General features: G+C 27.8%; 1 protein-coding gene across 2 annotated transcripts; it reads right to left on the reverse strand.

Moving 5' to 3' along the window:
• Positions 1 to 245: 245 nt before the first annotated feature.
• Positions 246 to 3,038, reverse strand: LOC111296442 (transcription factor HHO6-like). Of its 2 annotated transcripts, none has more exons than XM_022890748.2 (5): positions 2,513 to 3,038; positions 1,996 to 2,261; positions 1,506 to 1,887; positions 972 to 1,048; positions 246 to 792 (listed from the first exon to the last, which is right to left on the reverse strand). In XM_022890748.2, exons 1-5 carry the CDS (start codon positions 2,724 to 2,726, stop codon positions 505 to 507), a joined length of 1,227 nt encoding a protein of 408 aa, XP_022746483.1. In that variant the 5' UTR covers positions 2,727 to 3,038; the 3' UTR covers positions 246 to 504. The 2 variants fall into 2 exon arrangements, with proteins under 2 accessions (XP_022746483.1, XP_022746494.1); XM_022890759.2 differs by having other exon boundaries at positions 318 to 792; positions 972 to 1,045; positions 2,513 to 2,874.
• Between the last annotated feature and the right edge of the window lie 12,160 nt (positions 3,039 to 15,198).

Genomic DNA, 15,198 nt, shown 5'->3' on the forward strand with positions numbered 1-15,198 from the left:
CTAGGACTGTTGCCCGTATGTTGAAAAGATTGAGATACTTTCCGTGGGAAAATGGAGGCGTACACCGCGCATGTGTAAACAGAACAACTAGCAATAGATAGTTACTTTGTGAAACTATCAAAGAGGCTATTATAATTTGGTAATGGAAATATCTCAATCGAGCATTTCTAAAACCTCAAAATGGTAGAAAGCTAGCTAGCAAACAGAGGTTCAATGTGTTTGAGCAAGTAATAGAGAAGCTATAGTTTTATGAATATGGGAATAGTGCTCATGTTTCTTCCATGAAAACATGGATCATAATTGGAAATTTTGTAATAGTTCCGGAAGAAAACAAAAATTCAATTCAAGATTGAAGGAAAGCTAATCCTGCAAAATTTCACAGCCTAAGTCATTTCCCAAGATCCTTCTCCTTTATGTATTATATAGTAATAGTATATAATAATTTTTATGGTCACAGACTCCTCCCATGTATACTTTATCTGCAAAATTCAAGGTGGATAAACTCTATACATCATCTTTTCCGGGTTTTTGAATATGGCTTTTCCAGCTATAGCTCTCAGATTTTGTATCTTCATCCTCTTCCATGCTGTCACCACCTGTAGTGGAGGTCCCTCCAGTGTTTGTGGCTAACTGAAGAGGACCTTGAGGAGAACCAGATTCAGAACTGCTTCCCTTGGAGGAATCTCCATACTGATCTTGAGACATCCACAGACCACTACCCAAAACAACGACTGATTGATTTGCAGCGTTGGTTGTGGAAGGTGGAAGTCTTCTTGTGTGAAGCCGGTATTTCTAAAATGCCAGGAAAATTCTTCCATAAGTACTCGTCATCAAAACTTAAGAGAAAAAGTCAAGGATAAGCAAACTTCAGAGAACCATTAATCTCTGGAAAATAGTAAGACAGAAATTTCTCCCTTTTCACTCTTTTCAGCGATCAAAGTACCAAGAAAGAAGAGGGACTAAGAACACACCTGCAAATGACTCTTAACTTCATCATTGGTCAAGCCATCTACTTGCATAAGTTCCCTAATCTGCTTTGGAGTGGCTACTGCAAAAAATTTGAATTTGACTTAGCAACTTGAAAGTCAAAAGAATCAAATGTAAACTGCCATCAAAATGAACACTGCAATCCAATGATCCCAACAGAATGATTAATATTACAGAATCTCCAGTTTGCTCTAAGTATCTTTTATTCTCCATGGACTCGAACCAAAGGAATTATGCATACATAATTCATACATATATCTTTTAGCCAGATTACAAAAAAGATAATTGTTCGACCGACTCTAATCTATACTTCCCATTTCAAAAGCAAAATCAGATTGAGTGATAGAAGAAGAGAAAATTGCTGCAAATCCAATCTCCCATTGACCAAACTTCCTAATTCTTATCTAGATGATTAGAACGATAAACAATCAAACTCGGGACAAGAAAATGAAGACCCGAGAACAAAAACCAAACTATCAACGGCTAAACACAATTCTAATTGACCTTCATTTCCTCACCTTGAGAGCCTCCTAACTGCTGCAAGGCATTGACAAACCGGCGATGCAACTCAGGTGACCAGCACCTCCTTTGCTTCCTAGCAGTCTGCTGTTGTTGCTGCTGCTGCTGGTGATGGGACAGCGACTGTTGTCCAGACCGAAAATTCGACTGAGCATTGGGGGCAGAAGAAGAAACTGCTCTGCTACAACTTATCCTTGATCCTGTGGAACCTGATTCTTCTTTCAGATTCTTGATTCCAGGAGTCAAAAGCGTTAGTCCATGAATTGGTATCCCCTCTTTCTCTTCTTTCCTCACTGCAAAACCCAAATTTGCCTTGAATGGCATAAAGGCTCTCGCTCCTCCCCTGATTTTACATCGTTGAAATGGATCTTCATCGTTTTTCTGTAGCAAACCAATAAACAGTATTCAATCTTTAGCAAATTTAGTTCATCATAAACAACTTCTTTGGCTTCAATGTGGTGTCTTATTATTATTATTTTTTTTAGGTACCTTAGTGTCTACTTTGTGATCGGTTGAGCAATAATCATCATCAGTGCTCCAAAGCTGAACGGAACTCATCCAATTTTTCTTGTCCTTAAAACTATTGCAGTTGCTGCTGTTAGAATCTTTTTCCTTTTTGGTGGTGATTAACGCACCATCTTCTTCACTGCGATTATTTTCATTCTTGTTGTTCTTCAATGGAATAAATTCTTCTAAAACTGGTTCAACATTTCTCGCCATACATTGCATTGACTCCTCTTTCAAAGCTGCAATCGCTGCAACCAAACAGAAAATCAAGATTGCATTAAATAAATTGATTAGAATCTCAAAAACAACCAAAACCAAGTTACAGAAACCGACTCTTTTGACCAAAACGATCAAAAAATAAAAAAACCAAGCTAAATACATAAACTTTTTTAATCAAAATCTCAATCAAGAGCTGGGTTTTTTTCCAAAAAAAAAAAAAAAGGGAACCCATTAGTAAGAAAAAAGAAAATTGTTGTTTAAATTGATTGAAGAAACGAACCATCATTCAAAAGTTGCATGCAAAGAGGAAGTTCACGTTTAAAAGCATCGATCTTTCTCATTTCTTCTTCCAATCCTTCAACAAAAGCATCGAGTTTTGAAACCTTATCAGAAACGTTTCCGATCAATGAAACCTCCTTGAGAAAATTACTAATCGTTTTGGGTACAAAAGTTGGTCTAAAATCCAAGCTCAGTTCTGGTGGAACTGAACCCATTTTTTATCCCTTATTTTTCTCTCACAATACTTTTCCTTTCTCTTCACCTTCCTTCCTTTGGGTTCTTTTTCTCTTCTCTTTTTTGTCTGTTGAAGCTGAAAAAGAAAGGAGGTGGAATGAAGAAGGCAAATGGTGAGATCTATGAATGAATATATAGAGAGAGGGTGAAAGATTTATTTATTTATTTATAAAAAAAATGTATGTGTAGAGTGAAAGAGAAGCGTTTGTCGTTTGGAGAGAGAGAAAATGACAGAAAAGTAAAGCTTGTTTCCTCGGAGAGGAGTGGGAAAAAAAGTAAGGGAAAATTGGAACGGGAAGAATTTTTTTGCGGTTTCTGGGTTATAAAGTCACTTCCGAGTCGTCGCGTATCCCATCCACCACTCGCCCATCTGTCCGAGTTCACTCACCCTTTTACCCTAGTTAACTCTTTCCAACTTGGTTTTTACCTTTTTTTTTTTCTCTAAAATAACAAAGGGTTTTAAAATAAATATTATAAATTGGTAATTCTGTATTTTTTTCCTAAAAATTCAGTAATTTCCTTTGATATTTATTTATTATATTTAAAATTATTAAAAATTAAAATTTGATTATTAAAATTAAGAGTTAGATCATTTAATTTTCTTTTTAGAATTTATTATATTTAAAATAATATAAATTAATATTTTATTTTTATGTAATGCAAAATTGATTATAATACGAACAAAGTCAATAATGCATAAGAAGGGTTTTTCATCAATTATTGCAAAAAAAAAAGGGATTTAAGCATCTTGAATTAGGTTCACATGCGGACTTGGTCAATTTGACTTAACCACGAGGAAATATTTTAGTGATGGAAAGAGTTGCAGTCAAGAAAGTGGAAAAAAGAAAACTACAATAAAAAAATAATAATCAAATCCCAACTTTCGATGAGGGATTGGTCAAGACTCGAGAATCTTTTGTTTTGTGGGAGAAACAAAGGCCAGCCAATGTGGAATTCGAAGGCCTAGTCTTCTATATCGATGTAGATTCCAACACGTGTATAATATTATTTTACTTTTTACATGAAATAAATTTCAATCCAAACCCTTTGTTTGGTTGAGTTTAAAAAACAATTTTTTAAAAATGTTTATAGTTTTTGAATTGGAAGTGATTTTTTATTGTTTGAATAAATTATCAAAAAATATTTTTTATTTTTTAATTATTTTTTGAAATTTATTTTTAAAATAATATTAATATAATTATTAAAATATTTAAAACTATTTATTATTAAAATATATTGAAATTATTTATTATTAAAATTATTAATATTAAAAATAATAATATTTTAATAATAATATTTAATTTTAAAATATTCTGTTAATATAAAAATTACTTAAAATAAAACTATTTATTATTCTTTATATTATTTATTAATAATATTTGTTAATATATTATATTAATAGTATATTATTTGTTAATATATTTTATTAATAGTATATTATTTATTTATAAGTAAAATTATGTTCAATAAATAGTTTTACTCATAAATAAATTTTTTTAAATGTCTTCCCTTTTCAAATTTGTAAGATAATTTTTTAAAAAATAATTTTATTTTTCATTGGTCAAGAAATAATTTTTCATTGATTAGCTAGTTTTTTACCAAAACAAACATTTGAAAATACGAAAATTATTTTTCGAAAGTAATTTTTTATAAAACAAATAGAGTCTAAGATACATATTTATATATGCGAAATATAAGTTTATTTATACATTAATTAAGAGAAATAAGTTTTTAAATTTAAAAAAGAATAAAATTTTTAAAGATAAAATCACAAAAAACGTAAATATAAGTAATAAAAAATAATATGATAATTAAAGATATAAATGAAAATTTTGTTATTGATAAAAATAAATAACGTAAAAAAATTCAAAATTGTAATCTAACATGATTTTTTTTTAATCTTTCATATAATCAATACCAGAGTTATGAGATATAAAATTTAATTTGTTATTTTTATTGTATCATTATTTGTTTTATAAAATGTAAATATTAAAATTTGAGTTTTAAATATATTAAATGTTATTTTTAACATTAATAGTATAAATCAATTAAGATAAGTGTTAAATTTTTTTATTTTTATTATTTAGCAATAAAAATACATATTGATTTTTTTATTATTATTTAAGCAATAAAATAATTTTAATAAAAGGATTTATTTATCATTGCTATTTTTTTTTCTCATGTTTCAAGGAGGGAATGGCCCACTTAGAACGCATCTGCCATCTAGTTTATTCGGTGGATTGAAATTTTTAGCGTTTTTCTTTTATTCCAAAACCAAAACCCCAAATTTATGGCCAGCTGAGCTTTTCCCCTCGAAGTTCCATGTAACCATCCAAACGCATCCTTGGGTTTTAGCATAAGCCAGTTGTTGCCCCAAAGAGAAAACGCGGAAAAGAATCATTTTCTGCTTAACTAACCCAAAAAATTATTCAGTCGTATAATTTATTGATAAAATATTTAAATTTTAATTTAAATATTTTTTGAATATAAATTTTTTTTCATATTTTCAATTTCTTATTATAAAATGTTTAAAGTATTTGAAATATTGGTCATCAAAAGTGTTGGCAAATCATATCTATCCAAAATAGTTTCTAATATATATTAAACTAGTTTTTTTTACCCGAGCCATGAACGGAGTTTTTTTATTATATTTTTTTATAGTTAAAATTTTAATTTATATTAATTTTTATATTATATATAGATAAATAAAAATAATCATAATCATTTATAATTTATAGTTTAAAATTAAAAAAAAATTAGTGATATATAAATTATTATAAAAAAATTTAAATAAGCATTATGAAAGTTTTAGATTATGAAAGTAAAATTATATACAAATATTAATGAGAAAGTTAATCTTTTATTCACATTTTAATATAAAACTTAAGATTTACACATATAATATATCATGAAAGATTTTTTCATATTTAAGTTTGAAACTTTATCTTGTCAAACTTTTACGATGAAAACAAATATTGATTGTGAGAAAAAATCATAAATATATATTTAATAATTATTTAATTTAAAAAATCTAAATTTTTAAAAATTTAGTTTATCAAAGTTTAATTTTAAATTAAGATAAAAAAAGTTAATATAATTTTAAATTTAGATATGTGTGTAATTTTGAATTGAAATAAAATATTTTTTCTTTTATTTTAAATTATAAAAAATCAAGAAAAAAATTAATAAATAACAGTGATTCAACCACAATTTTTATTTATTTAAATTTATATGAATATTAATTTAGATGGTGTATAATTTTTGTATGATTTTTAAGATTTAAAAATTTAACCTTTAAAAACTATTTGAATTGGATAAGAGTAAAATATGAGAAGATATATTTTATTAGATTTAAATTAAGATAAATCTTATATATTTGGAAAGATTTTGATAAATGTAAATTTTGAAAGTTTAAAATTTTTAAAAATTAAATAATTGATTTAATAAAGTTATTTGAAAATATCTTACGTGTTAATAATATAAGTTATCCACTTAAATATTCATATAAATAAATTTTATCTGATTTTTATGTATGTTATAATATAATATTATATATGATATGATTAACAAATCTTACAACCCAAATATTTTTTGGTCACCCTAATCAACGAGCTAATGATGCTTTTTATATCATTCGGTGATAAATTTAGGGTGGTGACTGATGGACATAATAATTTAAAATATAATATAAAAATAATATAAATTAAAATTTTAATAAAAAATATAAATTTGATAAAAATAAAAAAATATTTATTTTATATTTTTTATATTAATATAAAATTTAAAAAATTATTTTCATATAAAATATAATATAAATACATAAATTATATTTTCAGATAAACAAATATACAAATGGGAAATTGTTATAAGAGATGGATGCAAGTTTTAATGATGAAAACTTTGAGAGAAAAAGGACACTGAATTGCCATGATTGGATGGCATTTAGAGATGATCTTGTATAGTAAATAAATGAATATATGTCATTGTTCAATATATTTATGTTAGACTTAAAATAATTATAAATAGATAAATAATGGATTAAAATAAAAGATTTATTATTTATAATAAATCGAATAATATATAAATAATATTCTTTAAATATTTAATATTTAAATTTGTTTAAATTTTAATAAATAATAATTAATATTCAAATTTGTATTCAAATTTATTATTTATTTACATATATAAAACATATAAAATTTTATATTTACATAAGTTTTCAAACCTTAATAAATCATTTTATTTGTTATTAATTAATAGTAAATTTTGAATTTTAAAATAAATTTTTATTTATTTTATATTTTAACCAAAATTTTAAATAAACTAATATTTTGATTGATTCAAATTTTGATAATAATTTTAAATTTAAATAAATTAAGGTATTATAAATATTAAATATATTCGAATATAAATATTTAAAAATAATAGATATCTACCTGTATCATCCCTAAAGGTGTTGAACCCTTCGCATAAAAAAAAAAGTATGACCATATGTTTCAACAAAACAAAAAGCATGACTATAATTAGTACTAATAATTTATATATTTATTTAAATTCAGTTTAACCCGAAATAATTTTTTTAAGTCCTACTTAAGTTAAAAAATTAAATTTCAAACCTATTCATTAAATTAAAAAAATTTTTAAAAATAAAAAAACTAATTTTTTAAAAACAAAATATTAAAATAAAAATATATATTTATATAATTATAATATTTTAATTATATATAATTTATTCGAATCAAATAGAATGAAACTTAAATTTTAATTGTTTTATTTAAAATTTGATATAAATTTCAAACAAATTAAAAATTATAATTAAATTATTTAATAAACCTTAAATTTATTGAGTATTTATCATATCTACAAATAGCAACATTAAAAACCGAAACCCCAAAGACAGATGTGATTGAAACTTAGAGATAACGAATCTTAAAGATGTGTGGGACCCAACGTCGATATTGCCCGAGATTTCAGTTGTGGTTCTTGTTGTTGTAAGGAAGAGGAAAGATGCCTCCTTTTCGTTTTTTTCCCCCAAAAGTCCCCCAAAAAGGACAAGCTTTTACAGCCGTTAGATTCCTTTTCTGTTCCATAGAAAGAATCTTTCTCTCCCTCCACTAAATTCTTTCACCCAATTATTTATTTTTAATTCTCCACCTCTTTACAATTTTATTGGATCAACTCTCCTTTTTTAAAAATTAAATTAAGTAGATGCATCCTTCTGTTCTTTTTTTGTAATTTTCAATTTTATCTGAAACTTGCAGTATGGATTGGATTCACTCCGATTTCTCGCATCTCCATCGGTTCTGTCGGACGCTTGTTGTCAAAGAATTTAACTTTCTTAAATTAGGGTTTAGAATCTCAAATCTAATTCATACAATTATTTTTAAAAAATTATATTTAATAATTTTAAATTTTAAAATTTAATATTTATAACTTTTCATCTCAAATTACAATTTGACATTTATCATATACAAAAAAATTTTATTTATTTAATTTTTATGTTAAAAAATTTATGAAATATATTATTAAAATAATTTTATGTTGTTGTTATTGTCCTTCCATTTTATCAACTGCTAGTATTTTTTTTGTCAAAATCTTTTTTTATTAAAGATAAAATATTTATTAGTAATTTTTTAATTTATCCTAAATTTTACATGAAACTTTGAAAGGCAAAAAATTTTTTTAAGATGAGATTCATGAAATTTTTTATTGAAAATAATTAAATAAAAATTAAAATTAAAAATTAAAATTGATAAATTAAAAGATCTTATTACATAAATGAAGTGTATAAAATTTGATAAAATTTTTATCGTTAAATAAGTATTAAAAAATTTTAAAATATAAACAATATTTTTATTAATTTTTATATTAAATTTTATTAATTTATCGATTTTTATTTTTTATTAAAATATTTATTAAATCATTTTTTTAAAAATTTTTTTACAAATTTTATATAAATTTTATCCAAAAAAATAAAAAAATGAGTATTATAAAAATAATTTTTTGTTTTCTAGAGTAAACATTGTCACGAATTGTATGCTTGAAATTTCATCCAAACTTCCAAAAGTAGATTTGACTGTCGGCGAGTCTTTGAGACGATGATTAAAGTACATATGTGATCACGTTTTGCGCATTTGCTACGTTTGAGACACGCTTCCCATTTTTTTTTTCCAAAAAGGTGCACAAGTAACTGAAAAATCTTTTTGATCATCTTTGATTCAAAAATTATCACGAGTTTCATGTTGAAAACAAAACCATCAAATTTTTATTCTCTTTTTTTTTTTTTTTTTCCTTTAAGATGGAAAGAATTTCTTTGCAGAGAATACGGTTCCATTTTCTCAGAACTTCTCTAAACCAATTGGTAGCAATATCCGTTTCTTCGAGATCATCCATAGATTTTTTGATCGATTGATGGATACTGAAATCATTCTAAAAGTATACTACGTTTGCTCTTTTCTTTTCCTCTGAAAACATGCTATTATAAAATACAGCGGTGAAATCATTTTGGTTTTGGTAACATGTTATGAATTTTTCATAGTTCGTGGGTTTGAGATAATTTAGATGCGTAATATTTTTTAAAGCAAAATAAAAAATAAAGATTGAAGGATTAAAATTGAGGATATATTAATTGGCTTAATGAATAGTTTTTCCCTTATTGTTGTATGGTTAGCAAACTACATGTTGATCTTCGATATTCTAAATGAATGGTCAAAGAAAAGTAAGATTCTCTTAATTAATCCCAGCTTCTAATGAAAGTAATTATAGCAATGGAATTAAAAGACAGGCCATCGGAGCTAGAGAGAAAATATTTTGGTCAATTCAATAAAAAAAAAAGGATTAATTTAAAAGGGGAAGTGTGGAATTTACTCTTTTGATTGAGAGAGAAAAGAAAATAAAATAAAAAAAAGAATAGAAATAGTGCATGTTGAGGTGGGGATACTCTAAAAAATGAAAGAATCCAAGAAAAAAATGGCAACGGTGACCATTCAAAAACATTGTCCAATTCTTATCCGCATGACATGCTAACAAACACATGTTTCACACTGTTTTATTATCATCAAAGGAATATATATAATATTTAAAGATTATTATCGATAAAGATTGAATGCTTCACTTGTAAAATTTAGATTCGATTCTTATTGTTAGTATTTTTTTATAAATGATTTGTAAATCTAATATAAGTTTCGTTAAAATTTATCACATATCCTAACCCTAAAATGAAATAACCTTCTGTCAAAATTTTTTACCGAAAAATATGATTTTTAGTATAGAATCAATATAATTTTTGCAATTTAAGTGATGATTAATGGGAATTATTAGTTACTAGCTAGAAGACTTGGTTTTTTTTCAGTCAATAATGGTTTGGTAACAATATATTTGGACTTTGGAGAGTAGTCTTTGCTTCGATATAGAAAATTAATACAGGTAAGCAATTAAGTAGAGCTGCATGCCGGTAGTAATGGTCAATCATTTTTAACCCCAAGTCATTATGTGTTATAAATGCTTGTAGAGTAGATATTTGCTAAAATAATAATAATAATAATAAACTTTGCTATTTTTGGATTTTTTTATCACCCACCAAAGACTCGGGCAATTAAATATTTTTGTTGGGTTTCTTTTCATGAAGCCATGAAATATTTGCAACCAAGATTCACAATTTGGATCTACTTTCTTGTTTCTTCACTGTTGTATTTTTCCTTGTGGAATACAAATGGATGGTGGTTCCTTGCCCTCAAATCTACTCATGGAAGTAAAATTTTTTTTATTTTTTTTAATACAGGGTATTTTCATATTCTTTTTGGATATAATTTTTTTCTTGAGACACACTATCTTGCATAAGATTGTTGCATTAAAAATTCTATTTTTGATATATTCTTCATAAAGATAAAATCGTGATTGACAAAAGATATTCTCTTTTTTAGTAATTAGACAACTTAGGGGAGTGATATTAGAACTTATGGGAGCAAAACTCTTTAAAAAAAATCTCTTGCCACTTATTTTCTGCCGTTGATCCTGCGTTGGCGTAACTGATAATGGAAGGACTCCTAGTTGTTGAAAGAATCTATTTGATTGTATTTGTACAGCTTACATGATGCAGCATCAGAAGAAAGTTTTAATCTTTAGCATAAAATCTAGCTAGGCAATTGTGCTTTCATTCGCCAGTAAAAAGGAAAGATGGAAGTAATGAAGATGTGGGTGTGTCTCCAAAATTTTTCTACAAGATTCACTGAACCAGCCCTTTTCGCTTTCACTTTCAAAGAAAGTTACAAACCCCAACTAGAAAATTGAATCCAAAGAACAATTTGAGATACCTTATTTAAGGGGTTTTTTTCTTTAACAAGACACTCCCAAATTCCGCCATCGAAAACCAAAACCCCTTCTCCCCATCCCAAAGCATCTTTCACGTGATGACAAGTCTCATTATTTCATGGCGTTTTTGTGAGTGACCCTTCCTTCTTCATGAGGGTATCTCTTGTCCCCGTTATTATTATTATTATTGTTGTTGTCATTTAGGGTTTTTCAGTGTCTTTGTCTACTTTAAGTAGTTGTTGAGTGGCATTATGGTTCATACTTTGTCCTTGATAGAATTCCACTTACCACCCCTGGCCCTGGCCACTTAACATCATCATTTTTTTCATCTCTTTTTTCACATCTTAATGAACTTACCCCTGACTAATTAATTTCTACAGATTTCAACTCTATGAAAGAAAAGGAATATTGGGTTAATTGTTTTTTTCCATGATTAATCAACCCAATCTCAATTATATGCTTTGCAAGAAAATCAAAGAGGCATATGATAGTTGATTCCCTTATGTGTTACCATTCCCTTCCATTAACATTTGATGTCCTTTTCTTACTTTGCTATATGAGAATTTCTATGATTTGACTTGGAACCCTTATCTTGAATAGGGTGGTGAAAATTGAATTTAAATTAAATTCTGTCAAATGATTAATAGTAGTAATAATATTAGTGAGTGATTATTCTTTCCCACAGTGATACCATCACATTTGAAACCAAAACTCAATTTACTTCCCTCTCAAAAATTAAAAATTGGCCTTTTCAACACATAGATTCCTAATTGTAAGTGGTTATTTTCAAATAACTTTTCCTTAATTTTCCACCTAATCAAGTATAGGAACTTGGTAGTATTTTATGACTTAATTCTTCAAAATTCAATTATAAAATGATATAATGGCAAAGTGAAAGTTTTTCTTACCATGTTGTCTAATAAATCCTAAAACAAAAAGATTATCATTGCCATTTAATCTCATCAAAATCCAGCAAAGAAAAAAATTACTTTTCTTTTAATTTTATTAGCAAACTCTAAAAGTAATTTAAATGCATAAAAAATATTTGTTAATATGATAACCTCAAAGAATATTTTTAGATTGTTGGTTAACAATTTCTTTTATCAAAGCATCACTTAACAAACTCCATTGGAGTTGATGTGCTAGAGATGATCAAACTAGAGATCATGGGATTAAGTAATTAACTATAGGTTTTCAAAAAAGCTAGTTCAAAAAACAAAACAAAAAAATTTTTTTTTTTTCGAGCTTGGGCAAGACTCCAAAACAATCGACAGACAACGATATGCTATTTTGATGGGTTCTTATCCTTTGTGACTAAAACGAAAGGGGAATAATATAATGATGTCCACGTAATATTCTAAACATAATGTAGCAACTTGAAAATCAGGGGTGTCCTCAGTCCGCACACAAGTTTTAATTGTTGGTGTACATCTCCGAGGTGAGGGTTGTAATCTTGAAATCAAAGTAGTTAAAGGTAAAGGTAGAGAGTACTTCTTACGTTAGATTATGATGCTTAAGTTAGAGGTTGAAAAAAAAAACAAGAAAATATAAATAAAATGAAATAATAATACTTAAATATTTCTATTTATAAACGTATGATAAAAAGTATATGAGATAAAATAATGATATAATCAAATTGATGTAATATTGTATATATCAAGTCGGTTTAACATATCAAATCAATTCAAAAATTTAAAATATTCTTAACTATTTGCTAACTTCTCTAACGAGGAAGACGATCAAAATACCCCTAACACTAACATAAATAAATTTAGAGTTACGTACCAGCCATGCCAAACCAACGTGAAAACAATGCGTGTGAACTCAATTTGCACATCTCTACTCTCTCACCAAGCCTTATTAATGTTTCTAAGGTCGGTGGAAAAAGGATTCATACTTGGTTGTATGATAAACATGATTCAAGGCTCCCATTTCCCAACATTAAAACCAACCACTAAAGGAAAATGCAGATGCTAGAGCTTTAAGAGCCAGGCCGGTACAACAACTGAAACACTGGCATCGAAGTAGTAAGTCTTTGTTGCAGATTTCTTTTTCAAGTTCGGAAAGGGTAGGTTCTATACAAACACTTCTAACAGTCTAGCATTTTCAGCAATCATAATCGAACACGTAACGTATAAACTAATGAAATCAGTAATTTGTTCCAGATTATTACATTAATTGATCAACAATATTAATAACATCATTCAAGACACGCCAACACCGTAGGAGAGTTTATTGCCAAACCCATTTGATGATGTTAACTACACAGTAGTTCCGGTAATTGCTTAAAGCCCAGCAGTTGGATAGCACAAAGTAAAACAAATTTTGTTGCCAAAGTATCAAACAGGCTATGAAAGTTCTCTTGACCAGCTTGTTGGTCCCTGAAAGACCAGAATAAATAACAAACCAGATTTCTAGATAACCACTTCTCATCTTTCCACTTTCTACATGTGTAAAATTCCAAGTGGTGCCCCCCCTTTCCAGATCGTGTAAAGAAGGAAAATTAACCCCACCCCACCCAAATACCTTCCTTCCTCCTAACCCTACCCGCCCACCCAACTCAAAGGGAATAAAAAGGTCAACAAAAAGAAAACTTAGGAAAACCCAAACCAAGGAAAATGGTGTGGTAAAAAAAAATTCAAGTTTTTCGGTCCATGATATCTGCCCGTATGTTGAGAGAGACTTTGAAAACAGCAGAGGAGAGGCGACTGTACTTTTCGAGAAATGGAGTCTCATGCAAGAAAGGTAAAACTGATTTTTTTTAACATTCGTTGTTCCAAGAATTACACGTGCTTAGGTAACCATTTTGAGAAACAAGCCGAATACGACAAATTGTTGGGTTTCAGGTAAGCGTTTAGAGTTTGGATCCTTATCAACTACTGGATTGGGCCGAAGCCTGCCAATTTCATTATTAGACTGATTATCATGAAATCTGACATGATATAACTACCATCTTGAAATCTTAACTCATAATCTTATTTTAAATATTTCAATTGGATATATCCGATTTAAGTTGAAACTCCCGAAAATATCCGTGAAATCAGAACTCATCGCAAACAGGCATTGATTGACCAACCAGATCTTAAGGGTCTTTTTTTCCCTTAAATGTTTCCACTGAAATTTATTAATATATGATATTAATACTGCTCTCACTGAATACCATGTAAATTATGGAACTACCATATGCTAAAGAAATTATCCTTTGAATTAAATAAGTCGTATCAGAATTTTCACACCCTAAAACAAAATAATGTGTTTAATTAACATGATTAAACAAGTAATCCATTAATTCCAAGCACTAATGTTTCGATACTAGTGGATTTAAGCAAACTAAACAGATTAAATTATCAGGGAGATTCAATCTGCTAATTAACATGATGAATAAGTTGGTGTGTAATCACTTTTTGCTTATAAATATCAGGACTTACCATTATCAAGTCATATAACAGTCAAACATGTGTTATGTCCCACAGTTCAAGCTCAATATGGACTCGAACTTGTTATATGACTGGTTAATGCATGCCAAAAAATGGGTTTCTTGTTGGGTCTTGGTTTCCTCTTTAATTCTCGAGCGTAAGCTTTCAAATCTGAATGAGCTACTTTCATACAGGAAAAGCATTTTCGAATCTAGAGATCTTTCTATATATTTTAGTTCATGATTTATCCTTTTTGTCCCAATCGTATGTTGTCATCCTGAAAACTGATCTGTTTGGCATTAAGATCTTGCTCAAGGTTTATTGCTAAGGCTTCCTAAATACAATGACAATGCCACTTTGCATCTGTCACAATTCGCCAACATGTGCTTGACACATGTTCAAAGTACTCTCCAGATGATCAAAGGGGAAAGTTTCTCTGGATAACGTGGATAGCTCTTTCTCTGGCTGGATTAATTATGGGAATCACTCTGGTTTCATTATCGCCAAAGCATCAACGCCTGCTTTCCCTCTCTGCTAGGGAAACCCTTTCCAGAAACACCAATAACTGGGGTTATATATTACCATCCTTGTTGTCCGAACCAACTCAAGTGAGCATGAAAAAGCATGAAAAAGAAAGTATTCTAAAATAATCACAAGGAAAACTATCTGATCTGCTTTTTTAATCTTTTTTATTGTTTTTGTCACTAGAGCATCATTAATTAATTGG

This window comes from Durio zibethinus, chromosome 16, assembly GCF_047325235.1.
Source record: "Durio zibethinus cultivar Kanyao isolate XHJ-2024 chromosome 16, ASM4732523v1, whole genome shotgun sequence".
NCBI lineage: Eukaryota > Viridiplantae > Streptophyta > Magnoliopsida > Malvales > Malvaceae > Durio > Durio zibethinus.

Bases quoted from the DNA above. Each gene is read 5' to 3' on its own strand.
- LOC111296442 (XM_022890748.2), bottom strand. From the start codon at position 2,726: ATGGGTTCAGTTCCACCAGAACTGAGCTTGGATTTTAGACCAACTTTT. The intron at 1,888-1,995 runs GTACCTAAAAAA...GGTTTGCTACAG, and splicing joins ATCACAAAGTAGACACTAAG to AAAAACGATGAAGATCCATT. The intron at 1,049-1,505 runs GTGAGGAAATGA...AATTTTTTGCAG, and splicing joins GCAGTTAGGAGGCTCTCAAG to TAGCCACTCCAAAGCAGATT.